The 27,649-nt window shown below is 38.8% G+C and overlaps 3 protein-coding genes, 1 long non-coding RNA gene and 1 other non-coding gene across 7 annotated transcripts in view; 3 read left to right on the top strand and 2 right to left on the bottom strand.

Annotated features, from left to right (window-relative positions):
• Positions 1-27,649, top strand: part of LOC145490882 (uncharacterized) — a 58,440-nt gene that overhangs the window by 3,277 nt on the left and 27,514 nt on the right. The gene's annotated exons all lie outside the window — the stretch shown is intronic.
• LOC145489604 (acid-sensing ion channel 4-A-like) lies at positions 6,445-11,303 on the bottom strand. The gene is made up of 4 exons (XM_081468600.1): positions 9,927-11,303; positions 9,085-9,235; positions 7,977-8,068; positions 6,445-7,236 (listed from the first exon to the last, which is right to left on the bottom strand). The coding sequence occupies exons 1-4, from the start codon at positions 10,087-10,089 to the stop codon at positions 7,091-7,093; spliced, it is 552 nt and encodes a 183-aa protein (XP_081324726.1). The 5' UTR covers positions 10,090-11,303; the 3' UTR covers positions 6,445-7,090.
• Trnas-aga (transfer RNA serine (anticodon AGA)) lies at positions 7,608-7,681 on the top strand. Its single transcript has one exon. It is a non-coding gene; the product is annotated as a tRNA-Ser (tRNA).
• Positions 11,235-15,263, bottom strand: LOC145489385 (acid-sensing ion channel 1-like). Its single transcript, XM_081468346.1, has one exon. The coding sequence runs from the start codon at positions 12,282-12,284 to the stop codon at positions 11,235-11,237; it is 1,050 nt and encodes a 349-aa protein (XP_081324472.1). The 5' UTR covers positions 12,285-15,263.
• Positions 22,889-25,628, top strand: LOC145489929 (uncharacterized). 3 transcript variants are annotated; one of them, XR_014049637.1, is made up of 3 exons: positions 22,889-23,003; positions 23,387-23,660; positions 24,025-25,628. It is a non-coding gene; the product is annotated as an uncharacterized LOC145489929 (long non-coding RNA). The 3 variants fall into 3 exon arrangements; XR_014049639.1 differs by lacking the exon at positions 22,889-23,003 and having other exon boundaries at positions 23,325-23,660; positions 24,025-24,131; positions 24,955-25,628; XR_014049638.1 differs by lacking the exon at positions 22,889-23,003 and having other exon boundaries at positions 23,325-23,660; positions 24,025-24,131; positions 24,948-25,628.

Here is a 27,649-nt window from a genome sequence, read left to right as displayed (position 1 = left end):
TCAGTTCTGCAACCCATCCTGTTTGTAGTAATATCATAGCTGCAACATTGTGACAGATACACTGCATTACATTATTAAGAAACACATATTAACTAATTATTTTTAAGTGCCTGTTAATTTAGTCAGTTTTTCTTAGAGATAATTTACTCATGGTTTATTTAAATAATTGGCTTTTTGGCTTTAAAATGATATTTATTGAGCTTTTAAATCAATTTTGTGATAATCTGCATTGGACATGGCATAAATTGATATTTTGCCAACACGAAATGGAGAACTGGGTCTTAAGCAAAGTTGCAGGATTAGCATTTTTGTAGAAAGAAAGGGTTGAGAAATTTGTGACATTCTACAGACAGCCTTGCCATTCGCAATGTCCGATAAGGTCAATTTGTTCCATTCTGTTGTACAAATAGTGTTCTCTAATTTACAAATTATTTCAATCTGTTGTTTAAACGATTGCCTTATAACCCCATGTCTGGCTTTGGTGCATGTAGGATATTGATGTATTTTTTTATCCATTTTGCTGTAAATTATCTTAATTGATGTGTCAATCAAAACATATCTTGGATATGCTGGTCTCTTCTGACAAATGTACCTATGCCTCATAACCTTTGAGTGCATTTGGTTGTGTAGTGCAGACAAAATACATGTACATAATATAACTTCCTCTTAGCTCATTGATAATTCTTGGTATAATTTAATCATAGCAAAATTAATCAATGGAACCCAATCGCAGCTCTTGTAGTCCACAATGCCAGTCGAGAAAAAGAACAAATCACATTGAAATTGAATAATAAAATTATTATTAGAAGCCTATGCAAGTATTCATGATCAGCAAAAAAAAATATCGTAATTACCATTCATGCGAGGGTGATTTTGCTTATTGCAAACCCTTCCAGCAGGAGGAGACTCCATACAATAGTGAAGATGGCTAAATGTATCTTTGGGGACAAGTTAGAAAACAAAACTTTCCAACTTTTCACATATGTATACTGTTCTGGTATTTTTGTGAGATTTCATTTGGTAGACTGATTCAGGAACTGAGTATATTGTGACCACTGCATTTCAATCAGTCCCCACAACAAAAAAATGTGTAAACTTCTTTTGTGTGGGAGTCCCCATGTTAACTAAGGAAGAATATAATGATTAATAACAATGCCTTGTCTTTCTGAATAAGGTAGGAAAGAACAAGAAATGCCACCAAAAAGCACAGAAGACAGTTCTGTTATGTGATCAAGATTTTTGGTAGCTTCCCAGAAATCCTTGAAATCGTGGCTCCATATTTCATAATCACACCATCTTACACCTCGATCTGCTGATGTAATACTAGTTCCGGCTGAAACTATTAAATCATTCGCAATTTACCTCATACATGTTGGATTATTTTCATTAGTAACAACATTCCGAAAAATAACTAAGGAGCTCCGCTTTTAGGCTGGCCTAAATCTATATATTAAACATTATATTACACTCACGCTAGCCTAGCTAAAAGGCGATTGAAGGCTGAGCCTGGTTCTGATGAAAAGGCCACAAGAAACCTAGCATGTTCTTCAGGGTTTTTAGTGAAAGCACTAAAGGTCAGCCAAAGCGTACGGAGACAGACTATCTTGTCAGATTTTGTAAAAGTATGTTTGTTGTGTTTATAATTCCAAAAGATATGATCCAATTATATTTGGGACCTTACGCGAAACACGATGACAAAGGCAACGGGAACGTCGCGAAACAAAGGCTTAATGAGCGGGTCATTATGCACCTTTAGTCTGTAGATTTCGTAGCCATCTTTTGCAAATCAACAACGTTTTGGTTAAAACTAAAGTAGAAGATGATTCCCTTGATGTATGGAAATAAAAATTGAAACCTAAAAGGAGGAAATTCCTTAGAATTATTTTATGCCTCAATCAATAATATTTTTTCAGGGAATTCGAGATAATTCGATCCAAAACAGCAAAGGGAAGCCTCGGTTTTCAAGTTGGTCAATTGCAGTATCCCGCATTCTCAGTTTCTTTTCTCACCATATGCCATAAGTTCACATCACTTCATATAATGTATAGATCATTACTCTTTTTCATTTGTCGAATATTCCTCTTCAAACTACCATTATTACGTTTCCTAAGTTAGACTCTTGTTTTTACGTCTCCCGTGAATCACGCTAAATTGAAGTACACTAGATGGGACTTTCCTGTGGGAAAAATTTCATGTGCGTGTGAAAACGAATCTGCACAATTCCAGTTCGGTACGTATGACTCAAAGGTCCTGTGGCACTGATTTTTGGGTGGGATTGTATCTTGTAATGAAAATGATTTCAGGGTTCTGCTAACTGTACTGTTATCACCTCGCTATTTCAATAATTGTTCTATTCATCGTTTCCTCGATTTTTTCTTTTCAATATACATTTGCAAGCTCAGTGTTGTCTTACAACGCAATTCTAAACTGGCCGATGTACATTAGGTGTTTTTTTTATTATTATTTTTGTTATTTTTAACTTTATGTGTACCTACCTTACAATTAGACAGTCTTTGATGGCCCTACACAACTTGCAAGTCAAATCACAGAAGATTACCTTTGGCTTCATATCGAAAGTGAAGATATCAGAGTAAGGTATTTCTGCAAATTCACTGGAAATGATGATACACGCAATGTATATTTCCAATTGGCGTCGGCAAAAGGGAGTTATGCGCCCTGCGCTCCGAGCACGCGATAATTTATTTACACCACCACACGTTGCTATTCTTTTGTTACCGAACATAAAGATGGAACGGTTCCGTAGAGAGCAGCTGGGCGCAAGAACTAAAGCCAGCAAGTGTTCCAGCAAGTGTTCCAAACCGACAACCTATAGGCGGCCTTTGTTTGTTAATTTCCCTATGAAAAACGACTATCATAACAAAAATGGCCTTGCAATGCTGTTATTAAGAACCTCCTCACAAACAAAATAAAACATTACGGCGTCCAAATATAAATAAAATTTTCTACTTTAATTTCAAGTTGACAACCAACCTCTAAGTGGTTTTCTGGTTCCATTTACCCAGATTCATATCCTCGTCAAAAAATATAACTTTTTATTATATTACTGAGGAAATAACTTCCTTGTGATTGGTTGAAGGCCGGCGGATTTAACGTTCTTTTGTAATTTGCTCTGCAGTACAAATTAACGCGCACGCGTTCGTAATTTTCATGTAATAAATAAGTAGTAGCATGAAAGCTCGAGCAATTTAGGATTTACACTACTCGCAATATTTGCAATTTGAAAACAAAAAACACTCGAATAAAGGCTGGTGTAATTTTGAGAAAATTTACAAATGTCACTCGTAGTGTAACATCACCCGTAATCCTAGTTGCACTCTCATTCATTCGATTACGTAATCATATGAAAGCTCGGGTAATTAAACATTTACACTACTCGTAATATTTTAAAATTCTTTCAAATTGCACTCACCTTTATGATCGTACAATTTTGCGAGAATTTTCAAATATCACGAGACGTGGAAATCCTTACTTGCGTTGGCATTCATGCGATTTTCTATAGTAATTAGCCGCCGTTCCAGTGGCAAACTTGTTCTTCTTCCCAAATCTAATTTGTTTAATCTAGCTGTTATTATTTTTAAAATTGCTTTGGCTGTGTTGAATTACTCACCTACTTAAAGCATAAATTTACTCGGTTTTGTTTTTATTAATTATTTATTAAACATTATATTGCACTCACGCTAGCCTGGCTAAAAGGCGATTGAAGACAGAGCCTGAATTTGAGAAAAACGCCCCAAGAAACTCAGCATGCTCTTCGGGGTTTTTGGTAAAAACATTAAAGATGAGCTAACGGAGACAGACTATCTTGTCGGATTTTTTAAGAGTGTTTGGTGCGTTTATGCTCTATGTTATTGCTCAAACTTGAGATTCATTCACTACACAGTGCAGTAGCTGCGCGATGTTTGCTGGGAAGAAATAACAAAGCATAATATGCCATTTTTTGGTCACTGAGGTGGCCGTTTATTTTTATAACAATTAACTTTTTACTCCGAAAAACATTAAGCAACCAAAATCATTCCCAGCAAAGGTGGGGGAGTGCCCGGCGCAATCACCAGATATTTGAAATCCCCCCTTGTCTATCGAAGGGGTCGGTGGGTGGGTGGATGGGAAACTGCGAACTGAGTGGGGAGCTAGAGTTTTGGAAAAGAGGACAGTAACATGGCCACGTCTGCTAAACGTTGGATTCTCCAAGACCCGGATGACCCCCCCAACCAATTGCTGAGAGACTGGCACTAATAAGCAGCATAAAATCATTTATTCCCCGGGTAGGGTGAATAAATCTCCAGTTATAATTCCAAAAGCTTTCATCCAATTATACTGGGGACCTTACGCGAAACAGGACGCCAGAGGGAACTGGATCGTTGCCAAAACAAAAGGGTTAATGAGCAGAACATTGTGCATCGTAGGACTTCGTAGCCGTCTTTTGCAAATCAACAACGTGAAATGATCAATTTCAGTTTTTTTTGTAGAACGCGAACCATTAAGACTATTTTTTTTTTGTATTGTGAATAATTATTGAAACTGAACGCATTTGTATTATATTCAGCAAGGTTTTATACGGAGTGGATCTAGATAATAGAGAGTTTATGAAACCACAACGGCCAGGCCGAGGACAATGTCAATTTAAAAATGAATTCATATTTTACCTACGAATCTCGCAATACTCTTTCACTTTGTTTATTACTGTCAAAACTATCACGAAACTAAATCTGGAATACAGCGATAACTTTGAAATAGAAATTTAAAAAATTAGTCGTTCTGGTTCACGTTCTTCGGAGAACGCAGAATTTGGCCATTTTACGTCGTTGTTTTGCAGAGGACGGCAAAAAAATGTACCAAGAATTATAACGCACGTGCACAACTATTGTTTTGCTCATTAAATCTTTTGTTCAGTGATGTTCCCGTTGCCGTTGCCGTCTTGGTTTTCTTAAACTTCGTAACTTCGAAATTCTGAAGTACTATATAAATTTGCTGTCTAATAGGCGTGGTCCCCGCCGTCGTATGTGGGTAAGGTCCGCTCTGACATTACTTAGTCTCTGATATTACTAAGCGCGCTCTCTCCATGCTAAAAATCAGTAGAAATGAGTTTAATAGTTATATAACGTCTGACTCAATGGCGATAAACTAAGGCTCAATCCACACGTATCCGGATATTTTTGAATCCGCTCGCCAGAGTGGAAAAAAATAAATCCGCAACGAATCCGATAACGTGTGGACGGGTGAATGCGGATATTTTCGAATCCGATGACACAGCAAAATTGTGTTCAGTCTCTTACCGAACAAGAAACCAACATGGCGGCACAATGTGCAGGCCTAGTTTTCATGACGCATGTTCTGAAGACATTTTACTGCAGAGGAGCCCTGGGTACTAGAGTGAATCCGGATACTATCGGATGCTTGTGGACAGACGAACTAGATTTTAATACGTCACGTGTGGACGGGGAGATTTTCAAATCCGGAAAGAAAAAGTTGCGGATTCAAAAATATCCCGATAAGTGTGAACGCGGCCTAAATATAAGGCTGAAAAAGCTATTGAAAATGTCGCATAGTTAGGGTAAACTAGACGTTTTGGGGCTTGTAGAAATGTAAATCTTAGTGCTCAAGCACTAACTGAGCGTAGCTAGTTTACAGGCATGCCAAAGGAAACAAATATTTCAAATAAACGTAGCATAGTTAAAAATGTCAACTGGCAGGAGGCAGACCAGTTGGCTATTTACAACGCGTGATCGAGGATTTCACTACCGAGAAACAAGTCCCGCTGGTGGTAGGGTGGAGGCCTTGAACCTAGGACCTCCGGATTACAACACCAGCGCCCTAAACCACTCGGCCACGCTGCCTTCGCTTCTCCCAGATTAGTCTGTCTTCAGTATTTGAAGAAGAGCCAAGCCCGAAACGCAGAGCTCACGTTCTAAAGAACCCACTAAATCATCAAAGGGAAACTTTCTTGAGCATTAGGAAATTCTCCTCTCTGGAACTTTTAAGTAGGATGATGCAAACAATCGCCAAGACTGAGTTTTTTGTTGACATCACGACTGATTAATGTTTAACAGTAATTGATTAACAGAAAAACTGCCGTGTACTACGTAGCCCCTTCCAGGCGTTAACTGAACGTCTGCAAGAGGCTATGTACTGCGTGGCGGTTGTACGTATAAACAAAAAAGGAAATATAAAATAAACTTCTCGCATCCGGGTACTAAGTGTCATAATGTTTAAATAGTTCCAAACGCTTCGAGCTTAGCCCTTCTTCCGTGGAAAATTCTAGTTGATTTACGTTGAAAAAACCAGTGCGCCCGCGATGAACGCGCGGCGACCTAAAGATGCCTGTAATCGTCTTTGTAATCGAAATTCAGTCCGCATGGCTGACAAGTATCCAGTTTACAAAAAGTCTCATTATCTGACGTTTTCTTTGTTTGTAACTGTAGCAGAACATGATACCACGGAATTCTGCTTCTTGCAGAGTGTGGCCATTTCAATTTCACTGAAGAGAAAGAGAAAACAAACGGCGGTTACAAACATAACAAATAGGTTTCGCATGGTATATTAAACTTGACGTTTCGTATGCTACGATATTCATCTTCAGAAGTGACGGTTACAAAATATGACAAGATTAATGTTTCACTGAGACGGAGACGGAGCTCTTCAAAGCTCTCACTCACGTTGCTCACGCCTCCGCTGTTGCTGATCATTCAACTTCTACCGGACACAACATCAAAAGGAACCATTTCGAGATCCTAGTAAGTGGGCAATGTGATTTACGGTGTAAAATCAAGGAAACATCGTTAATACGGAACTTAAAACCCGCCCTAAATGAAAATGTCGGTAGTGAAAAACTCTTTCTTTATTAATTCACACCGGATGTAGTTTCTTTTGTTCGTTGTTGTCTAGCTAGTTACCAATACCTCGCTTTGTTTTAGTCTTTTTACATCTTGTCGTATTTTGTAACCTTCACTTCTGAAGATATATGTTGTAGGATACAAAACGTCAAGTTTAATATGCCATGCGAGGACCTATTTGTTATGTTCGTAACCGCGGTTTGTTTTCTCTTCCTCCTGATTTTTGTTGTTGTTGTTGTTTAAGAGTTGCTGCCCGGGTTCGCGTTTACTTCCACGGAGTTTTTCCTCATCCGGGAAATCACAGCTTCCAACAGAAAGTCCATGAACTCGCAGAGCGTTAGTATACTGCACCCAAGGAACAAGCCCATGTTGCCACCGAACTCACCTGTTGAATGAATTTCTTAAATCATGATTGCTGCGTAGTTATTTTACCCCAAGCATACTTGCCTTTCAATTGTCATTTAGTTCTCCTACTATACTTCTAACGAGGAAATAACTACAGCATGATATTGAGTGTAAATTCTGTCGTTGTTGTTTCTCCGTTAGTATACATATACTCACTTATGAGGCTGGTTGGACGCATCTTGATATGCCTTATTGTGACAGCGTGATACTGTTAGTGAGTTTATACGTGCTAGATGCCTTAATGTGACAGCGCGATGCTGTTAGTGAGTTCATATGGGTCAGTACGTGGCTGTGTAGCCGCGCGATGCGGTTCCAGTCAAAGACCTACATTTCACCCTTGCTCACCATGGAGTCTCCAGTAGCTCAGTGGTTAGAGCATCCGACTAGATCACGGAGTGTCGTGGGTTCAAATCCCATCTGGGACTAGGATTTTTTTCCGAGTATACGTTTCTCCCAGAATTTACACTTAATACTATACTTCTTGATGCGAATTCGCCTACCGTCCTCACTAACACTATGGAAAACGTTCATCGTTTTATGGTGTTTTAATCCTCAAAGCGTATCAACGTTTTCGACCGTTTTAGCGTTTTCGGTTTGAAAAAACACCATCAGCTACCATCGATAACGTGTCGATCTGGAAACGCATTATAATTAGTGTGGACGGGCCTAAATCGTGTTGTCGTCGTTGCTTTCCGTTATTTATGTCTCTTTTTGACTTACCTAAGAGGCTCTCCAAACCATAACTAGGAACATCTTCACGCTTTTCATAGGCTAAGTGTTGAAACCCCAATTGGAGAAAGACGTAGTTCGTTCTGTGAGGGCGTAGCAAAATATATAAATAAGAAACAGTTAGTCACTTAACCAACAAGTCATTTTAACAAAGCACGCGGGCGTAGTGACGCGCGAAAAAAAAGAAAACAAGCTGCATGGAGGAGAAACCTCTCCACTTGCTTCCTCTCTATTTTTATCTTTTTTGTTCGTGGTCGGACTTCGCCGCTGTTTCAGCTTGAACGAATGAACTTGAATGAGCGAAAGAATGAACAAGTCATCAACGAAAAGACGGATTCGGCTAATGGTGTTTGCATCCTTGTTTATCTAAGTGAAGGCCACACGTTTGTCAGTGAATGTCCACTAATTATAACCCTCGATAAATAAAGGCTTTATCTTATCTCATCTCATCTCATCTCATCTCATCTCGTCTTGTCTCGTCTTGTCTTGTCTTGTCTTGTCTTATCTTATCTTACCTTACTTTATCTTATCTTATCTTATCTTATCTCATTTTATCTTATTTTATCTATCACTTCTCTTCTCTTGTCATCTCATCTCATCTATCTCATCTCATCTTATCTTATCTTTACTTTTCTTTTTTACTTTTCTTTTCTCATCTCATCTCATTTTATCTATCTTATCTTATCTTATCTTTTCGTTAATCTTCTCATCTCTTCTCATCTCATCTATCTTATCTTATCTTATCTTATCTTATCTTATCTTATTTTCTCTCATCTCATCTCAACTCATCTCATCTCTTCTCATCTCATCTCATCTTATCTTATCTTATCTTATTTATCTTATCTGTCTTAACTTATGTTTAAAATTTACTTCTTACTTCCATTCTAAACGGTCACTTCTAAAGATGTATGTCGAAACATATGAAACGTCAAGTTTAATGATGCAAAGTTTTATTGAATTGTCTTGTTTATCACCCAAGCTTGTGTGTTATTTCTTGTTCAGCTACGATGGCTAAAGAAAGATAATATTTGCGATATTGTTTCTATTAACATTAAGAGAGCCCCTAAAGGATTTTTTTTTTTTTCTGGAAATAACTTACCTCATGTAATCTGGACTATGGTTAAAGTTAAGGAGATTATGCACAATCTCAATTAATGAGTCATCCGGAAATTTGGAATAAGAAACACGTGACTCATACACCAGTTCTGAGCACGCATTGTTGCAGGCACATTCTGTTAAGTTGACTTGACCTAAAAGTTAAAAATAAATCAGTTGTCTCAATTAAAATACATTTGAAACCAAATAATTATACCTAATGAATTACAGGAGAGGTTTATTTGGTTTGAAAAAGTCTACTTCTGCAAAGGGGCTACGTCGCGGCTTGCGCACCTTGAAAGATTAGCTAAAATTTTTCAAGTTCGTTGTTTGTAATCCGTGTTAATCTTCTCCGTCCTTGACCATCCTTGACCATCCTTGACCATCCTTGTTCCTTTATGGTTTTTCATTATCTTTTCAGTGATTTTTTTTTCTTAGTAAACTACTATTTACAGGTTTTCTTCAGCTCAAAGGTTATTGTGTTCATGGCCTGCATCCCCTGACTGAGCTCCTTTAATTTTTTATAATTTTTTTTAGCGTATCCAGGCAATATTCTTTGACGTCGTGCTAACGTCCACGCTGATTAAAAATGTAAACACGTAACATACATGTACATGTTCTCGGACTACATTCTAACCTTTCTTTCCTTCGTAACGTCTATTTTTACTAAAAAAAAAGTCCGTTGGAACCTGGTGTAAGCTCATTTTGCCCCTAAATCAGAGCCCAAAAAAGGCTGACAGTTTAAATGAGAACAAATAGGATGTGATTATCAATTAATTTTTAACTTGCCCGACTGTGGTTGTGACGTTGCGTGGCCAGTATCACTAATAATTTTATCTTACGTACGTCGGGAATTCTCAACACATTCTTTGTCTTGCATAGAACACACAGGTGTCCCCTCTGCGTCTAAAAGAATAATAATAAAATAGTACAAGGTTCGATTTTTAAAATATTGTGATAAAACTTGACCTCTAAATCCCCGTTTCCCATTACCAATCTTAAGTATCATGAATGATAAGAAATGCAAAATTAATGTCTTTAAGTTACAGAAGACTGTCAAGTGGCCAAGCTTTTTGCCGAGTTGTGGCTGCAGGCGATTTAATTAGATTGTTAAAACAATCTTTGCATTAGATTAGGGTAAAACGAAGCTGACCACAACAATGAATTTTCTCGTCGGTGGGAAAATCACACTTTTAGTCGCTAATAATATAACTGGCCGGGGCTGAAGAGAGAGAATCACAATCGGTCATCGCCTTTTTAATGCCAGATGTGTTTATATTTATGGCACCAAAACATCATCTTGTTTAGACCTGCTTGTATTCATTGTTATAAAATAACTGAGATACTACTTGCGCTCTCATTGGTCGATAGGTGTGTTAAGATGAGAGTATATAAACGCGGTTGTGACATTTCAGATTCGCGTGTAGTGTTGAGAAATATTTTGTAAAAGCAATAGGATACTTTTTCCGTGTTTACAAAGCCTCATCCAAACACCTGAGGGGGCTGGGAGTTGAGAGAATTCACGAAAGATATTCAAACCCTTGGCATTACAGTCTAGAATTCTCCGAGCCCCTCCCCTCCCTCCTCGCGTTAACATGGGATAAACACGGAAACAGTGCTCTATTGCATAATCAGAACTTATGGTGTCATCTAACCTTGCAATCCGATACCACGGCAGCCACATTGTCTTAGGGTCAAATTTGCGATGCATTGATGAATGCAGCCGTCTTTGTTGTAGGAACCAATTCCCGGCAGCTTGTCCTGTCGGCAGTTTGTTCTGAAGGGTGCTGGAAGTCTAGTATGCTAGAGAAGATTAAACAGCAATGATATAATGTAATTATTTTCCGTCAAGCAAAGCAAAGTCTGTATACGAGCCAAGCGGCCCATCAGGCCGGTGCCTTTTCCCGGTTTCCGTAGCATGAAGCGACCAGGAGAATTTCTACTCCCCCTGGATGGGATGCTAGTCTAGCATTAGGTTTATACACCTGGGTGGAGAGAAACATTTCTAGAGTAGTAAAGTGTCTTGCTCAAGAACGCAGCGCTCTCGTACACAAGGTCCGCGTCACGTGAAAAGGAATAAAAGAAGCAAAGAGGTAGCGATAAATACGGCTATAAATAATAGGAAGTGGAGTAACAGACTGTCCTGTATAGATCTCAAAATATCATGACGAGCACGTATATGTGATTGAAATGTTTAAAACACAATCTTAAAAATAAAATTCGACAGCAGATGCGTGGTTTATTGCCTTGAGTACAATTACGCTGGCAACAACTTACCTTCGTTAATTTGACTCCAACCGAAGCGTGAGTGCCAGGAACGATGTTGAACCCATTATGTCGGTTGACAAAGGTGTTCTGATCGTGCACAATCACTTTCAATCCACTCGAAAACTGGCTGAAAGTACTCTCATGCGTTTGAACATCCAGAAAAATGCTGAGCCCATTGTCAGGGCCTTCATGTACTGCACGTCGAAGGACACCATTCTTACCAGAATTAAAGGTGAAACAAATGCCATATTCTGTAAGTTTTGGAACGAAGTCTCCCTTAGAGCACGCTGCGTTTCGCATGAAACGACAATAAAGAAAAGAAGAGGTCAGGCTCATTATGTCATGGCCATATTGTGTATGAAATTCTTCTTTGTTAAACAGACGATGTGAAGAACGGCTTAAAACATTTATTATGTTTTGCCGCATCGTTCCATTACAGCCTTTAACAAGGGCTGTTCCATATGGCGTATAAACACATAAGAACGCTTGGCCGCAAGTGAGATTTCCACGAACTTTACGTATTTCACTGCATCCACTGATGTTCAATCCCATTTTTACAAAGTTTTCGTCCTCGTCCGCCGTATCTATCTTAGATCTCATGAACCTGTTTAAGTTACAGATTGTCACCGCAGGGAACTTTAAGCCTTCCGAGGGAGTTTCTTGTGAGATTACTGTTTTTATTGGCCTTGAGAAGAACTTATTTAAGCTTAGGGATACAAGATACACATAGGTCGTAGCAGCTGCCCCAAGAAATATGAACCAAATGCCTCGTCTTATAATGGAGTGACTCTTATCGGCGGCGTATCTAAGTCCGTGAAGGGTAGTGTTGGAGGCAAACTCTTTCCATTTAGTTGGTTTAGGAGACATGCCTGGCTCTGATTTTTCCTCCCAGTTTTCAGCAAAATTGTTGTTGAACGGTTTCACCTGTGTAACCATGGTAACTTAAAAACCATCAAGCTCTAACTTTCACCTGTCAGTAAAGATAGCATTTTTTGTTAGAATAATGGAAGTTGGTGATTCGGGATCGGCTGTACCTTACACGGAAATTCCCAGGCAAAAAAGTATATCTCACTTAGATAAATGCAGGAAAAATTACTATTGCTAATCCTGACTAGAATTATGGATACGATTGAAGAAAACCTTTTGAATAAAATGTAATTCCTCCAAATAACCGCGTTGTTCTCTGCAACTAGGTAAAATATTGAAGGTAAAATGAAAGCCATTTGAATATGAGTCTAGAGCTTTCAAAAGCTTTTACCCAAAATTTTATTCCGGTCCGTCGTTATTGACCGGGGTAAATTAATTAAAGGTTTCACCTGTTTTGGATATCTTTTCTCCTTTTGGGTATAATTCTCCCTACACTGAAAACTGACAGTTTTTGGCGAAAAGTAAACGGTATAGTTGTCCATAATAAATGCCTTGCATTTGAGAGTCATTGCGCGTTGTGAACGCAAAAAACGACCAGTAGGGGAAATTGGACTTTTTTTGTGTCCTGTGATTAAGATGTCTAAAAAAAATGAAAAAGAAATGACAAAAATTCAACTCACCTTCTGAATTGACAACTTTACTTCAGTATTTGGAGTGGGCATCTGTAAAGAACTTGTTAACACGTCGAGTTGGGTTGTAATGGTAGAAGGTTGCGCAGGCGACACTTTTTGCAACTTCCAAAGAATCACTTAAGAAACCTTTTCAATTTCAACTGAAAACCACTCGGAATTCAAAACACGTTTAATTCTCCGGTTGGTGGTCCAAGCAGCCTTTTTTTACCACTGAGCATAGAGTAGGGTATTAATTCAGTTGCGCAACGTGTGGCTTTAATCAACCATTAAACCATCAATAAATTTTTTCCCGTCACTGAAAACTGTCCTTATTTGAAGGGGGCATCTGTAAAGGAGTTATCAAGACCATGAGTTGCGTTGAAATGGCAGAAAAGTGCACGATGTATTTTAGCAGACACTTATTTGTAATTTTCAAGAATCGGCACTTTTGGAAGAACCTTTTTCAATTTTAATTCTTAAAGCAACTCAAAACACATTTGATTCTCCGGTTGGTGGTCTAAACAACCTTTGTTTGCCCATGAGAACGCGCAAGCCTTAGCAACCGGTTCTTTCCGGCGGCCATGGCTACACAAAAGTTACCCGATTACGCAATATAATACAATACAAGCGTTGATGGATCGCGCAATACGATGCTTCGGAGACCTTGGCAAACGAATGTAACGTATCATTCACACGTCACCGCTTGACAGATTTTGTCGAATCAATAAGAAATTCGATTCTCAACTTTCATGGCAGATAACTCTTCACTGCTGGACACTGTACCAGTTACCTACTTTGGTCTGTACTAAATAAAGATATATTGACAGGCATTCAGACCGCAGGGAGCGAAAGAAGAGCGTAATGAAAAATTAATAGGGAATTAGCGCTTGTGTTTTTAACTTACGTGAATAGAAGGTACTATTTGAATAAATTAAAGGGAGCCAACAAAGTTTGTTATCGTCCTCTGGTTTTAATCTGTGATCAGGCTTTTTTCCGAATGAAAGTCTCGCTTTCGCTAGCAAAAAAGCGTTTAATCGCAGGATAGTTTTCCTCACACCTCAAAAAGCAAAATATTATTCTGAGCGATATGACCGCAGCTGATTCGCGGTCGTATATTCGTCCGTGTGTTGACCGACCCATGAATAAAGAAACATTTACCATATTTTCCCGCTGTCCGACCGGCTGGTGGAACAACGTAAGTTAGCGTATATTTATTGGCTTGCTGGAGCGTTTGGTTTCTCGGGAGCCCACATTTTCTGGCATGCGGTTTACTCCTTTAACACACGAGCGAGCGTAAAGCAGGAGGGAGAGGTCAACTTTCCTTGCGTAGCCATGCGATTGCGCGCCCGATGATCTTGACCATTATGACGTCACTCGTGAGCCGGCCCGTGAAGTTTCAATGGCCGCTAAAAAATGATACCAGAAAAGCTTTTCATCTGATGATTGCTCGAAGAATTTGAAAGAAAGCGATCAACAGACCACAGGAATAAGACAACCTGTTAATATTGTGCCCAAAAATACTTTGGTTTCCAAAAACTAGATGTCAGGAGGCACAAAAACACGCAAAATTTCGAGATCGCTCAATTGAAAACGCGACTGAAAAGTGAAGCTTTGCGTCCGTTTCTTGGGCGATATCTGGAGAACCCAACAATGAACAACGCGAACACAAAAATATGATCTTCATATGGTTTAAAACGTTTGAGTGGTGATGAGAACGAATCATTTAACATATGCATAAAAATGATCAGTGGGTTTAAACCCATTATTTTGTAGACGATAGCGTGAAGGACCTGCTGATCAATACTCTATTCGAAACCCTCGAAATGTGAGAAAGTATATGATGGAAAATGCTCCCTTACAAAGACATTTGAACTATCAAGTCATATGCTGGGTCGGAAAGTAAATAATGTACCAAGGAATTATTTTCTTGTGCTAAATTATCCGCTAAACTGTCAACGACAACATTTAATTTTCTTCTTCGAGGCCAACCAACTGACACAAGCCGAGCAGACGTGTGGATATTTTAGATGGTAAAATGATATAGAATCACTGTACGGGAGACCTAGATGAAACGGATGATATTCAGAAGAACATGAACGAGGCCCCTTGGCAGAAAGGTGCTTTATTTCATGTCAGTGTTCGTCAAATATGAGATCGGAGCAGGATCTGTTTCCTTGGGCGTCCGCATGCAATGCAAAGCTATTTAATTTTCCTGTCTCGCTGCTTTGTTCTAACTTTTTTATATATATCTCACTGTGTTCACTCAAACTTGTATAGACTGTAAAAGAAAACTGTGTAGGATGTTATAAGGAAAGAACTAAAAAATACAGAATCTGGTTCCAAGCAGTAAGGAAAGAAAATATGAACTGGGACATTTCCTATGCTTAGCCACTGGCAATATAAGAGTTAACCCATCCAGGAGAAACTAAGCCAAAATGACTTATTGCCAAAACAAAGAGTTCAGTAAGGAAGGTTATGACAAAGCTGGAAAGATCAATATCAGGTGATCTCTTATTATAACCAAACCCCTTGTTTTCTAATAGTATCTGTCTTGAGAAACTGTAATAGCTTTACTGCCTCTAAGTTTGAAATGCTAATCAGTTATTTTCTTTATACCGGTACTTTATGCTTTTAGTTTTCATCATAAATCTTATGAAAATAAAGATAGCTTAAACAATGATTTTACATTAAGTTTAAACTGACCTAGAAAGAAATATTCTAGAGAAGAGTGTCACAGAGGTTGTACTTGTAAACATGAACCCCGAGCCTGATTTCTCCCCAGCTCCATCCATCCCAGGTTCCCTGTTACTTTTCGCATTGATGAGTTTATTATTGGCTTCAAGAGAATGATAAGCGTACATTTTCAGCAAATAACAAAAAAGCACACAAGATTGGGTTTTAAATGTTTAATTGACAGTACAACATTGACAAATGAATAAATAAATAGCTTTCTATGGTGGTTGCATGTATTGCCAGAAATGGGGCCTGCTTGAATGGTCTTGCAAAGGTAGTGGAGGATGGTAACCTAAGGTTTAAAAAGATCAAATAAGACTTCTCTTAAAGTGCCACTGAAACGAAATTTTCGTACTCTCTTTTTTTAGCCCAATTTATAGTTTCAAACGTGCTTAAAATAATGGTGAACTTTATTTCTGTCAAATCCTAACGGAAAGTGCTCTTTTTAGCTGCTGAAATCGACTTTTTGGAGCAAAACTGTGTCCGGGCTCTGGAACCGAGTTTAAGGACCTTGTGACGTCACTGGTTGTATTCACGTAAGAAGCGCTTAAGATTCTCTCTTGTTTTCACTTGATTCATTTAAGTTTATTCTTCATATTGTCGATACCTACTAGTTTCCTACCTTGTAATTTCAGTCCAGCCTTGACAGGAAATACACATCATAAACGTTGGAGGGCGCCAAAGAATGTAGATTCACCAAAATGAATGCTACAGATTAGAACAGCTCAGTATACTTTTCGAACATCTTGAGTACTCGATTGGAGATTTCGAAGACGAGTGTGGCAACTTTTGTATCACGTCCTGAAGCCTAAACACGATATTTCGTCGTCTGTTTTCAGCCTGGTTCTGAAATTTGGATTCTCACGTTTATCTAAGGTCTATTAACAAGGTTCGAATATATCCTCGGCAACTTTGCTGCATTAAAAGCCGTAAGCGCATCAGCCATCCGCACAATCATGAAGTTATTAACGGTCCACAAGCTTTGAGTCGAGTACTTCTTTGCACACAGAGAGCATCTTTTTATGATACTAATAAGTGAGAGTTCTTGTGGTAGACAAAATGTATCTTTGAAAATTGTGATCCGCAGCAGGGTTTGCTTTATCGCCGCATACGTATCAGTGTAAACAAAGCGGGAATTTCGCTTCTCTTTTACACGTATCTCCCAATTGTAATATTTCACGGCCGATGGATAACTTGGAGTTCTTTAGCACATACTTATGTCTATGATCTTCATTTAATAGTATTCAAGTTCAAAGCAATTCGTTAAACGTCACTAGTTTATTATTTAGTCGAAGGTTTATTAAACAGAATTTGAACTAATTTGCATATATGACCTTTCGCCGCCGACATTGTCACGCTTTCTCTCGTTTCCTGAAAACATATAATTGTAGGGTTATGGCAGCTAAGTTTACCTTTATAGTTTAAATTCGCTCCCTCATATAAAAGAAGAGGGTTTCTTAAATTGTTGCTGTTGTGATAACTTGTAGGATGTAGCAGATACAACTAGACTAAAGGTCACTGTGGCACAATATCGTCCGCGGTGAAACCCTCAAAGCGTCCGGTTTCCTCGAAGCGAAGCGACTCGAAAACTCGAAACGTTGTTGCTACGATTCGTGCAGCAGCACTCCGGATAATATTTTCAAAAGCCGCTTTCTCTTGTTTTCATGTCTTTTAATTTTATGAGTGTAGATATTGTTTAATTGAGTGCTGGCCATTTCACTAAGAGTCCCGATCATTTCGCGATCTAAGAACTCCCACTCGTTTGCTTGCTTACATAAAATATCCAATTAAATAGACTGAAAAGCCCCAGGATCGACTCTCCACCTCTTCATGTCTAAGGCTACTGTTATTATCTGCTTTACAGCCCTGAGATGTCCTTAAGATGTTTTTTGGGGGGCTTCGAACAGTATTCTCTTCTCCCATAATCACTCTAAATTTTCAGCGCGGCATGAGAGCAATACAACCAGTGACGTCACTAGGCTGTTTTGGCCGCGCCAAGATGGCCGCCAATTTTGGGCTTAACCAGCCAATTTCGAACGGCTGAAAAAGCAGTTTTCGCTTACCGTATGCGAAAAAAAAGTCTGCAGTGTTTCCAAGTAAGGTTGAAACTTTATTACTAAGCAAAAATCTCACATACGAAAATTTCGTTTCAGTGGCACTTTAATATTCACCAGTTGTTGGTTTTTACATCGCCCCAATATTGTTTTGGAATGAAAATAAATCAAACTTCAAATTCCTAAATTGTTGATCAACTGTGCCAATTTTGTAATAAGATCTAGCAATAGGAACTCAAGGTGACCAGAGTTTGAAACATAAGCATACATGATTCCAGCCGACAGTAAGGCCCCTTATTTGGTCTTAGGTAACCAACAAAGCCCTTGCCCCAGTGACCCTGGACAGGCTAACTTTCACCATTTTGTTGAGAAAGTAAAACACAAGTCACCCTTAGCAACATAACTAGGGTAACCCTGGTAGGCCTGATAACCAATTTTTAATCAAAATACTATGACTGGCCCACCAGGGGCAACTCATAGTATGAAGAAATCAAAATTAACTCACAAAACCCCACAGTGATCAAATGACTGAGAGGAAGCCAAAGGAAGAAGGATAACTGAGCACTGGAATATGAAAAAAGACTTAAGTAATCCTGGAGAGACAACTTTGTTTCATATAAACACTTGATAAAGGTGCCTCAGAAGGGTCTGATAGGGTTGTCCCTAGTACCCAAGACCATATAAATGGGGCCTTATACTCTCTCCTCTGCAGAAGCTCCCTAGGGGAAAATTTAATATACTCCACACTACCAGCCTATGGTCAAAGCAGCACGAAAGAGGCCTATGCAGAGGAGAGAAGACCTTGTATGGTAATATGGTTAAAGAAAAGTCTTACAAGACTAGACTGCAAACCATGGGTAAAATGTAGACTGCAGAATTTTTAAGAATATCATATTCCCATTTTCAATTATAGAGAGATCGAGCTAACCATACACAGGCTAACCTGAGCTGTATATTTCAGGCTAACCGGAGCACTTAGCTCTCTATAAAGGAAATGGGAATGCAATCCATTTCTTAAAAAGTCTACAGTCTGCATTTTATCCTCTGTCTGCATTTTAACCACCGTTGTGCAGTAGGCAGGCTTTAAGTCTTATTCAAATAATTAAGCTCAAGTTCATGCTTGTGAAAGTTCTCATTTCCATCATTGTGGATAGTATTTCTGTTTGCTAGGACTGTTGCAGAATATGTGTCGAGAACGAGATCGCAGATATTTCATACTCAAATGAACTGATCATTTTTACTGCCGATTCTTCAAAGTCACCTTCAATTACCATGTTTTCCTATACATATACGCTATTCTGTGACCAAGTTACATGTTTCCTCAGGGTACCGGTCACGTAAACAAGGCAATTTTACAGGGCGAATAGTGAAAATTTTACCCCACGTATTTCCATCGGAGAGCGATAGCTGTAACACTTTAAATACACTTTATGCAAGATTTTTCGGTTAAAATTAAAATCTACTTACCTCTCAAGAAAGAAAAATGATAATTACTCCTTAAGATCCAACAACAACACCATTTGAAGCTGGAATGATTGGAGAAATCCGCCTCAAAAAGTTGTATCAGCGAGAGGAGACGACGCCATTTTCGAAAATTTTGTGCATTTGCGCGGGTGTGCGCGCGCTCCGTTCGCGGTGACGTCATAATGGCCATGATCATAGGGTCAGGCAAATCTGACGTGTTCACCTCTCCCTCCTGGCGTAAAGGTGAAAAAATATTAACCTTGTTATCGTTAATATGGCTCGTATATGTAGAAGTACAACCAGCTCCACAATGGACATAACTGGATTTAACTTTATATGGTACTGTTATCGTAAACTGGCACCACGTTTGGATATATACAGCGGGATTTATCGACAGAAACGTTGTCAGTGGCTTCTGGAGAGCATGGAGTTACAGCGAGTATTGTCTGCTTCGTTGGATCCAAAGAAGTCGTGGTTTGCGCTAAATTCGGCTTTGTGCAGTGGAAAACCTTCCAGGTTTTGTTCATTTGGTCATGCTCGGGTATTTCCTGACGAATACCGTCAAATAGCGTTTGATGATCTTCTCGGAGACAATGGAGTTCCCGCCTCCGCGAGTTGGTTCTCGGCCGACGGTCGACGAACAAAAAAGGTGTACGTTGCCTCAGCCTTTGGCCTGGTGCTTGGAATCCTCCGCCAAAAGTCGCTGGACGAACTGTCGTTTATCCATTCCGAAGACTTCCAAATGATCGTGTCGTCGATCAAAGCGTTTACCGGTAATATGTCTGCATGTTTTCCGCCAGCTCCACCGAGTACACCGAGCCCGCCAAAACCAAAAAGCGCGCCATTTCCTGAAAACCAATTCCAACAAGACGTGTCGCCAAAACCAAAAAGCGCACCATTTCCCGAAAACCAATTCCAACGAGACGTCTCGCCGAAATCCGTGAAGAGGCCGAGGACCCTGAATGAACTCAAAGCCAATGAAGACCTTTCTCCTGCCTTCAAAAAAAAAAAAAAAAAAAAAAAAAAAATACGGGAGACAGCGGTGAATGTGATGAACGAGACGACAAGAGTGTGTGAAAAGAATGGGGAATCGTTAAGCACTGTACTCGGAGAGTGCTGTTCTCTTTCAGGAAAAGCTGGCCACGACGAGCGGGAAGTCTTTAGGAGTGTTTTCGATTCCTTTCGAGTAGCTTTCTCGAAACTTATCTCGGAAGAGGCTTGGGACGAGAGAGTGAAATGTATGAAAGTCCCAGATTGCATATATTTGTTCTTCAAACTGAAGTCGAGGATTTCGGACTGTGCCAGGCAAGACTTGACAAACCTGACAAAATTAGGACGGACAGGGGTAAGTTGTACTCAGCCTTGTAAGCTTATTTATTGCCTTTACTGTTCTTTGTCCTTTGCTTTTCTTTGTCGAAATTGTAGGGATGGCCTTTTTTTGATGGGGGGGAGGGGGAGGGGATCCACTCTCAGCAAAAATTTTGGTGTCATATAGTTTTTCTTTCTACCCCTTTGATTAATGTGCAGAATTTATTCTCCATTTTTCCCATGCATGATTTTTCATGTCATTATTCCCCCTACAATTTCCCGTGTGTTTCACAAAAAATAATACAAAAATGCTATGTCCATTAAATTGTTCCTCCTCTATATATAGTTGATGTTGATGCCATACTACTTTTATTATGCCAGCATCCAGTGTTCTTTCAAGAATTTATTTATGTGAAATACTTTTTTATATTTTAGGTAAGGATCAAGTGACAGTTGGTGTTGTTCCCCTTGAAACAAAACATCGATCTTCTCAAAGCGCCAAATCTGTCTATCCTCTGGCTATAGCCAATTGTGAAGAAAAGAGGTTTGTCGGTAATCATTGATTTGTTGATATCTTATCTATTTAACAAATAGATTTCATTTGGCTACGCAACCATACTCTAATAATGCACAGATGATGCAAAAACATTATTTGAACAAAGGAATACCTGCCAAGCAGCATATATCTTCATTCTTATCGCATTTTGTGACATTTCTGTCACTATCAGAGTACAGACCCATGACCAAAAGAGATACTAACTTCTGGACTTCTGCCTGAATGTACATTACAGTAATTACCGGTAGTAAACTAAATAATAGTTGAAAACTTTGACATCTACCACAGTGTTTCCGATCCAGATAACATTGTTGTGACTAAACAGCTTAGAATAAACTACTGGTGGAGTTATCTCGGTAAATTGTGACATAAAACACAAAGTTAGAAAAAACATTCTATTCCTTCCTGAAAGAGCAAAAACAATCTGAATTGCTGCTGCAAGGCCATTCTAGTGAACTGAAAAGCTTAGATGTCCAATCTCAGCATGAGTTTTAGACAGTTTTAGTTTTTGTATTGATAACCAATAAGTGTGAGTCGAAACTTATCCCCAGTAAATGATTACAAAGCCTTATGCATACCCTTTTTATTGTAAATTAAACTTGATGCCTTTTTGATATCTATTTTCAAGGAAAGACCTGAGAAACCTTTTTGTTACTCTCAACAAACGCATTGAAGAAACTAAAAGAAATGGGATTTGGGTTGATGGCAAGCACTATCGTGTGTGATTCAAAGGTATGTATTGTTTAGTTATTTTGTAGTTTGCAACCATGTCGGATGTCAATAATTTTAAGTTGATAACATGACCGTCTTAATGAAATTTCTCCCAATTGCTAATTCAAAGACAATTACAGGTGTAAGGTCAACTGACAACAAAATTGATGTTAGGCATGTGGCATGTCCATGATTATGTGAAATAGATGTGAACGTAAGAAAATATTATTGCTTCTGTCAATGCTATTCAGTAAAGGTAAGAGTTGATTATAGCCATCTTGTGGGACATATAAACAGTAAAAACAAAAAAATAGTGTGAAATTAATGAGACAGTGCAAAAGAAGAACAGTAAGTAGCCCAGGGCACTTGAGGAACTGATTTGTACCTTGTCTCCTAATTAAATTCTGACTTTTGAAGCCTTTGGTTTCTTTGCAAACTGTCTAAGGGAAACACTGTAATTTCAATTCTTATGAGGAAAAAGAGCTTTAAAAATTTTAAAAATAAGGATCATGTTTAATTTATTTTATAGTAACTCTAGACTGCAAGGGTTTGGTGCCAATACTAGCAAGACTGGAGGATGAAGACTTCATCCTTGGAGGGCAAGGGCTAGCTGTTGAGTTTTGCATTTTTTGTATGGCATTAAGGGTAAGGTTAATTTACCATTTATAAAACAGGCAATATAATATTATTGTTTAATAAATATGCAAAACTGATCGTTGGCAAGTGGAAATCCCAAACCAATAAATCTTTTGAGCATGCTTTTGGCATTTATTACGCAACAACTCAGGTGATGACTACATGTAGATCATGCTTTTAGCCTCAGGGATGTCTGTGCATCCCAATTTGTGAGGAAATTTCTAGACAATGCACCTAATCTCTTAAAACTGTATGGTTGAGTTAAGCATGCATTCAATATGTCCACCTTTTAATTCTGACTAAAACCCAGACCCTGAGTAGTCACTACTGTGACTAGATACATTAGCATTTCCATGCAGCTACCATGATAGGTAGCTGACAACCAGCTATTATGACTGACTACTGCAATGAAGATTGCTGGCTTTTCAAAGTATGAAAATGACTAGCAGGCAACAGCCAATGAATGCAATCTTGAGTATTTAGCCACTTCCTTTTTTTGTGTAGCCTTACTGCATCAAAGGTAATGACAGCTCTGTGCAATTCTGGTTAATGCTATTAACAATGTTTACGTTATTTCCTAGGCTTTTGATTGTGATTTAGGAAGGCATGAGGTTTGTCTTGAGCATTTCCTTCAAGTGAAAGCAAACATCGGCAGGTAACTATTAAAATAAAAAGATACAATATGATTTGTGGTGGAAATCCACAGATTAGTTCTCTTATTCACTGTAAAGATTTATTTGTGGTTTTAGTAATGCACATTTTTGTGGAGAGAGGGATTTAAACCAGAGTAACCCTTGTGGCAATTAGGATGAGAACCATCAATAAATTCAACCCACAGAATTATGAGAACCTGGCCCTGCAAGTGTTATATTTTCTTTGTCTGCTTCGTTTCACGATACGATTAAAAGACCAGTAGGTTTTACTTTTGCTTTCCCTCTTTCCTGTTTTTTTTTTTTTTTTGGGGGGGGGGGGGGGGCGTAGATTAATTGCTTTTGATTGATCTACATGTATGGCAGTGATCCTTTTACCTGTTTTTAGCTTTAAAGATTGAGAGATGACCTGACATGCCTACTTGATGAGGATTTGTCTTCTCTGTGTGTTTGTACTTTGCATTGTGAGATGCGCAATACTGAGCAGATTTTGAAAAGCGTTGGTCTTCTGGCCTACAAAATTGGTTCTCTGCAAGAGTGTAATGATGAACTATCAAAGTATGGCCCAGAGAACTTCAAAGCAGACCAGATCTTGGTAAAATTGAGACCTGGACAGCAAACAGCTCCTGGTAGAAACAACATTTCTTTTGCCTCTTGTTCAGGTCAGTTACACAGTATTACATATTATTAACCATTTATCGAAAGTGTATTTTCATCTTGAGAGAGCCTTGCCTTAGAGACTAAAGGCAATTTTAAAAATGGCTTGTTTTGGGGTGTTACTTAATTTTGCTATGGGAGTGGGAGCTCATGGAGAAAAAAAAAACATACCTTTCCTGATTTTTGTAAACTAGTTTAAAAAATGTTTGTAAGACAATCAGATCTGTCACTTCAATTCAAATTGCCATCATGAAATTTACCTGTTTTGTAGTCACAGTAATTTTTACCACTTCTCAACATGCATTGAAAGTTTAAATCACTGTAAGGCCAAAAAAATTATAATATATTATTTTTTCATTTTTTTTCCAGGAAGTTCTGGTACTGAACGTCAGTTCAAGGAAGACAAAACAGAAAAGGTTAAGTGACAAGAAGACAAAACAGAGAAGGTTCAGTGACAAGAAGACAAGACAGAGAAGGTTTTTTTAGGAGCCCCCGCAGAAAAAAAGATTAAAAAATAAAATAAAAATCCTGTAGGTCAAGCATTCGACATTGCACACTGCGGGTAACAGACAAACTTATGATCAACGATGGGCTGGGAGAAATTTATTTGGTTTGAGTGAGGAGGATTTTTTAATGCCATGGTGTCTAGAACTCCTAAGTGCTTTTAGATAATGCAACAGAAACACTAGGTGGCACGCCCGTGACTCTGTGAGTTAGACGCCATGGCATTATGAAATCACCTTCATTCTAAAAAAGGGTTGATTTTTTCAGTCTGAACTTGTGGGTCTTTGATAATGCCACGGTGTCTAGAACTCCTAAGTGCTTTTTGATAATGCAACAGAAACACTAGGTGGCACGCCCGTGACTCTGTGAGTTAGACGCCATGGCATTATGAAATCACCTTGATTCTAATAAAGGGTTGATTTTTTCAGTCTGAACTTGTGGGTCTTTGATAATGCCATGGTGTCTAGAACTCTTAAGTGCTTTTTGATAATGCAACAGAAGCACTAGGTGGCACGCCCGTGACTCTGTGAGTTAGACGCCATGGCATTATGAAATCACCTTCATTCTAATAAAAGGGCTTATTTTTTCAGTCTGAACTTGTGGGTCTTTGATAATGCCATGGTGTCTAGAACTTCTAAGTGCTTTTTAACAATGCAACAGAAACACTAGGTGGCACGCCCGTGATTCTGTGGATAAGATGCCATGGCATTGTTAAATCACCTTCAACAACAACAACACGAAACAAAACACGTTTATTTACCATTCTCATCAAGAGTTCTCTTTTTTAGTTTACAGGTCTGTTCAATAATGCCATGATGTCGTGGAGCACTGAGCATTGAGAAGGGGAAGAAATATCCTGCCCACCAGAATTCTAGGAAAAAATTTCTTGCTGCCCAGAAATCACCCCCCCCCCCCCCCCCCCCCCCTCTCCTCAAAAGGTAAATGGGCCTCTAAATTATAAATAATTCGAACAGCACACACCGCAACTGTCACTCTTGTCACGCAAGACGTTTTACAACCTTAGCAGTTGTGTTTTCTCTCTGAGTTCACTAAAAACGCATGTTACGGGTACATAGGACTTGAGAAAGGTTGTGATAATCATAACCTAAAACTTTTGGAGTCTTGGATTAATGAATTTGGTGGCCCTACTGTTGGTGCACGTGCTCGCAACTCGAATTGTTCACGTATATTGCTATGAATACAATGCCTGGCTTGAAACCTAGCTTAAACTGCAGCGATGGTAATGATATTATTCGTGGTTTTTAATTTTACCTGGTAAACGCGGATGGAAAGTTGAATTCAGGCGTTCGATTAATCCTGAAAGCCACATCTTGTATCCTGCGTGGTTTTCACGGTCCCACGAGTTTCTTGCTTGGGGCAACTCGACTCCAGTTAGCTCAAATGTCGCTCAGGTTAGCCTGAATAAAGCATGTTACGCTTGTTCTGAATAAGGTGATGGAAACATTGACTCGGACTCATTTGACTCTTCACTCTCCTACTCGCAAGGTTGGGTTCAAGTACTGACAACTGAAAACAAAGGGGAATATACACGGTTTCCGCCTATTTATGAGTGCTTTATTGTTAAATAGGAAAACATAGTCAGCAAGCGCACTGTTACTCTATCATTTAATCAATTGTTAAGGAATTTTCTGTTCCTGAGGGAAAATGCGCAACGTTTCTCTTAATTGCTCGCACGATCGCAAACTATTGTAATGCCTAATTATTGCCGCGCTTTGGCGAGTAGAGGAGATGGAAAACAGTTAAATGTTTAATTAACCAGTTTGGAAAGAATTTGCGATTACTCTCCAAACGACTGAACTGTTTCGTTATAAAATTTTAGCACGTTACACGGTGAAAACGCCATTTTCGACATCGTGTGCATCTCCTATGTCGTCATTTGGCTTTTATTGCCAGTTTTGTGGCGTTTTGCAAGCAGTATTTCACTCAGAAATATTGAATGTAAATGTCGGAACTGGGGAGAAACATGAAAACACTTTTACGCAATATTTTGTGTGACGAAATGGATGAGTGAATACTTGGGCGGCGGTTTTGGGTTTATCGTTAACCAATAAATAGCGAGCTCCGCGAGATTGATATGCTGTATATAAAAACGACAATGAAGGATTTTTTATTTTTTCGAACATTGGCCGGCTTGTTCTCGCTTCTCGGCTTGTTTGGTTTGAAAATTCAGCCAAATGCGTGGGAAAATTATCGGATTCTTTATCATAAAACAAATAAAGAAGCCTCGACTGTGGTCTGTTCTGTTTTAAAGCACTTAGGAAGCTGTAGAGCACTCAAGAAGTAGGGAAAAACACTCGACTACGTCTCGTGTTTTCCCCTACACTGCTTTCGTGCTCTACCGCTTCCTGCGGGCTTTACAACAGAACAGAGCACAGTCGAGGCTTCTTTATTTGTTAATTGCTTGCCACTGAGTATAGAGTACGGTATTTATTCAGTTGCGCAACGTGTGGCTTTGGAACCGTTTTAATCAACCATTAAACCATTAATATATTTTTCCCGTCACTGAGAACTGTCCGTTGTAGGAAGAAAGTGTACGGTATCATTGTCCGCAATAAATAAACACACCTTTGAATTGACAAACTTGACTTATTTGAAGGGGGCATCTGTAAAGAACTTATCAAGACCATGAGTTGCGTTGTAATGGCAGAAAACTGCACGATATATTTTAGCAGACATTTAATTGTGACTGTCAAGAATCGGTACTTTTAAAAGAAACTTTTTCAATTTTAATACTTAAAACCATTTGGAACACAAACACGTTTGAGAGTGGTTTGATTCTCCAGTTGGTGGTCTAAACAGCCTTTGCTTGCCACTGAGCTTATATTAGAGAATAGCACTGATTCAGCTGCGCAACGTGTGGCTTTTGGAACTATTTTCATTCATTAATTGTGCCGCTCATTGTCTGGCGTGGTTAAGTTATGGGAAAAGATTGTGGCCTAAGGCAGTGAGCGGCTGGATGCGAAAGCACTGAATGTGTATCACGACGTCACCGAAGGGGAGGAGGGTGGATAGAACATCCCTCCATACTTACCAGCTTGCGCATCTCTTTCCAAATGTTTTGAATCTTAGAAGACGGATCAAAAAAAAGAGGAGATATTGCACGTGGTAATTCATCACTTTATTACGTAACAAACATTTAACAAACAGGATTACATAACCCAGACATTCTGGAATTCCGCGGCATAGACATGAATGATAATAGTACACAATTTCAATCAACCACCAAACAAGACACCGATCAATTATAAAAACGAAAGCTCAATTATGGAAAATTTCAAAGTAGAAAATTTTCGAGTAATGAATGTACCAACCGGGTACACGAGTGCGACAGTTCTATCATATTTTCATTAACTAAAGTACAATTTAGTTTAACTATAAAACATTGCGATAATAAGGAAAAACTTAGAACCATTTTGGTTAAAAAAACGACGACGTTTCGACATTCGCTTAACATCATTATAAAGTCAAC

This window comes from Orbicella franksi, chromosome 6, assembly GCF_964199315.1.
Source record: "Orbicella franksi chromosome 6, jaOrbFran1.1, whole genome shotgun sequence".
In the NCBI taxonomy this organism is placed as follows: Eukaryota; Metazoa; Cnidaria; class Anthozoa; order Scleractinia; family Merulinidae; genus Orbicella; species Orbicella franksi.
The sequence above is the reverse complement of the archived record's forward strand: the minus strand, read 5'-3'. Positions and strand labels throughout refer to the sequence as shown.

Bases quoted from the DNA above. Each gene is read 5' to 3' on its own strand.
- LOC145489604 (XM_081468600.1), bottom strand. From the start codon at position 10,089: ATGATACTTAAGATTGGTAATGGGAAACGGGGATTTAGAGGTCAAGTT. The intron at 9,236-9,926 runs GTACGTAAGATA...TTTAACTTTTAG, and splicing joins ATGTGTTGAGAATTCCCGAC to GTCAAGTCAACTTAACAGAA. The intron at 8,069-9,084 runs GTAAGTTATTTC...ACGCCCTCACAG, and splicing joins CATAGTCCAGATTACATGAG to AACGAACTACGTCTTTCTCC.
- LOC145489385 (XM_081468346.1), bottom strand. From the start codon at position 12,284: ATGGTTACACAGGTGAAACCGTTCAACAACAATTTTGCTGAAAACTGG.